This window comes from Corylus avellana, chromosome ca5 (assembly GCF_901000735.1).
Source record: "Corylus avellana chromosome ca5, CavTom2PMs-1.0".
Lineage (NCBI taxonomy): Eukaryota > Viridiplantae > Streptophyta > Magnoliopsida > Fagales > Betulaceae > Corylus > Corylus avellana.
Genome location: NC_081545.1, coordinates 12096291 through 12099546, shown reverse-complemented (window position 1 = coordinate 12099546; position 3256 = coordinate 12096291). Strand labels below are relative to the sequence as shown.

General features: G+C 41.0%; 1 protein-coding gene across 1 annotated transcript; it reads left to right on the top strand.

Moving 5' to 3' along the window:
- The first annotated feature begins 822 nt into the window (after positions 1–822).
- LOC132181553 (cyanidin 3-O-galactoside 2''-O-xylosyltransferase FGGT1-like) lies at positions 823–2615 on the top strand. Its single transcript, XM_059594806.1, has one exon. The coding sequence runs from the start codon at positions 1136–1138 to the stop codon at positions 2507–2509; it is 1374 nt and encodes a 457-aa protein (XP_059450789.1). The 5' UTR covers positions 823–1135; the 3' UTR covers positions 2510–2615.
- The last annotated feature ends 641 nt before the right edge of the window (positions 2616–3256 follow it).

Sequence of the window (3256 nt, the reverse complement as noted above, 5' to 3'; positions counted from 1 at the left end):
CGGGCCAGACCGACCCATTCAATGGTCAACGGGTTTCGGCCATTTTGGCCCATGTAACCGGCCCACTTGCTAAACCGGTCCAACTGGGTCAATCTATCCAACCGGTCCAAATTAGTCAATCTGATTCAACCAGCTAGACCCAGTTCATTTCATTTCGGGTCAGACCATACGAAATGGTCCATGGGTTTTGTCCAACTTTGGCCCATTCAAACCGGCCCAAATGGATTCAAGTTTACTTCAAGCTCTTAAGCCCAAAATGTTGGGTCCAATCCATTCCAATGGATTCAAGTCTCAACTCAACTTTTTCGGTCCGGCTGCCACCATCAGCCGCCATTTGCCGCCGCCTCTCGCAGTCCAACACCTCCGGCCACCCAACTTCAGCCACTACTCCGGCGACTTTTCCGGCGACAAAAAAAATCATAATTTCCCTTTCCTTTTCCTAAACTCGAGCTTGCACCTTGAGTTTGAAAGGGGATGTTAGAATATTTTATATTATTGTCTTTCCTGTTAGGGTTTATTGCTTATCACTCATAATATCTCTATATATAGAGGCCTCTATAATATATCATTATCAATCATTATCAATACAATGTTAGTCCATTATTTCCTTCCACTTTTTCTCTCTGCTCTCTCTCATGCTTCCGATCCAATATATTCAACAATATATTTAACAGAATTTTTTGTTAATAATTTTAAGAAAAGTGTGATTTTATCTCTAAAATATATATATATATATATATATATATATATATATATATATATTACATCCCACTTTTCTATCCGGATTCCATCCCCATGGCAAGTGTTTTTTTCCTTAACAAAAGTGGCCCCCCAAAATGGAAGCGGTCCTCCGTCCACTTTGTTTTTCTACAAATAGTCATTCTCACATACGAAGATATACAAGTCAGTCTCCCAACAATTCAGCTCCTAAAAAAGAAAAGCAGATGCCATGCCCCACGAAAAGAATCTAGAGTATCACAGAAGGAGCTGCTTGGGTTGTTCCGAGTGATGAAACATCGAGTTATTTCAAATCCGGTGATTCATTAAGAATAGGCAAAAATTCTTTACAGTTTTTCAGTTGCTGGCGGCTTCACCTCCCGCCTGGATCCTTCGACAATAACTTTCCTCACCGAATATGGCTTCAACATCGCTACACCTCGCCATGTACCCCTGGTTTGCTTTTGGCCACCTTTCCCCATTTCTCCACCTTTCCAACAAACTTGCCCAGAAAGGCCATACAATCTCCTTCTTCATCCCCACCAACACACAACCAAAGCTGGAACCTTTCAATCTCTATCCAGATCACATAACCTTTGTCCCCATCACTCTTCCTCATGTTGATGGCCTCCCTTCTGACGCTGAGACCACTTCAGATGTGCCATTCACTTTATACCCACACCTTATGACTGCCATGGACCGGACTGAGACTCATATTGATCTTCTCCTCCATGACCTTAAACCAGACATTGTCTTGTTTGATTTTGCTTATTGGGTTCCAAAATTGGCACGAAACTTAGGTATCAAGTCGATTGCTTACAGCGTTGTCAGTGCAGCAGCAGTAAGTTACATCATAGTCCCTGCAAGGCAACGCAGTGGTTACCACTCCGAGGCTGACTTTATACAGCCCCCGTCTGGTTTCCCAGTATCCTCTATCAAGCTCCATGTCAACGAAGCTCGGCTCTTTGCTGCACTGTCAAACATGAAGTTTGGCAGCGATGTCCTTTTTCTTGATCGCCTATTCACAAGCTTAGATCAGTCTGATGCGGTTGGATTCTGGTCATGTAGAGAAATTGATGGACCTTGTATTGACTACTTTGTGAGCCAGTTCGAGAAGCCCGTGCTTGTTTCAGGACCAATTATAGTAGACCCACCAGCCTCTACTTTAGAAGAGAAATGGGTTGAATGGCTAGGAAGTTTCACGGCGGGCTCAGTAATTTACTGTGCATTGGGTAGTGAGTGCAAGTTAGAGAAAGATCAATTCCAGGAATTGGTATTGGGTCTTGAGCTTTGCGGTTGGCCATTTCTTGCAGCTCTTAAACCACCCATCGGGGCTGAGTCTGTTGAAGCGGCGCTGCCGGAAGGGTTCCTAGAACGGATTAAAGGAAAAGGAATGGTACATGGTAGATGGGTTCAACAAAGATTGATTTTAGGCCACCCATCAATTGGGTGCTTTGTCACACACTGTGGCTCAGGTTCTTTGATGGAAGCACTAAGGAGTGAGTGTCAGCTGGTAATGTTACCGCAGACGCCTGATCAAATTATCAGTGCGAGGATGATGGCCAACAATTGGAAGGTTGGGGTAGAAATCGAGAAAGGGGAATTAGAAGACGGCTTGTTCACAAAGGTAAGCGTTAGCAAGGCTGTGAGGAGTGTGATGGAGGTTGATAGTGAGGTTGGGAGGCTAGTCAGAGCCAATCACGGTAAACTAAGAGAGCTCTTGCTCAGCGTAGATTTACAATCATCATATATTGACGATTTCAGCGAGAAGCTTAAAGATATGGTTCGATAATTTCTCAGTAAGTACGTATGGCAAATGTAGAAGCAAACATCATTATTTTCTGCAATAATCCTTAGCCTTCTTTAATTAATGCACTGCTATTGTGAATGCAACGAAACTTCAGCTTCACTCAACCCCCACTACCCCTCTCACTGTTAACAAATGTACGCATTTTATCATGTTTAAGTAGACTTTAGCATTACTTAATTACCACAAAAACAAAGAAAGAAGGCTTTATAGCATTAAGAAATTTGTGTGGTGGTGGAAAATGAGGCGCCTAACTTGCGTTGGAAAGTAGAAGGAAAAGAGGTGGTGGTGGTAGGGTAAGAGAAGTAAAGCAACATCACCTTTGGATTGCGATCACTCAAATTGCTAGCAATGTATGAATCTAACATTTCGAAAATAAACTGCTTTCTCAACAGTCATAAACTGCTAATCTAACATTAATAAAATGCTATTTTAACATAGATTTAATTATGATGGTTAGATTAAATAATAATCAACAATTATCATATATATATAAGCCCAAACCCCTCCGAGATGTGCTTTAAAATTTCGACATGTGGCTTGAACCCATTTTTTTTAAAGGCTAAACCGTTTTTTAAGGAATATTTTTTTAACTGGTTGTTTAAGAGTGAACCGGTTTTTTCTTAAAAAGCCGGTAATTAATTAGCATCATTAGTTGCACTAATTAAATTTCAAGAGTTTTTCATATATAAATTATTCAATAAATTAAGTATTATTAATGTCATAATCAAA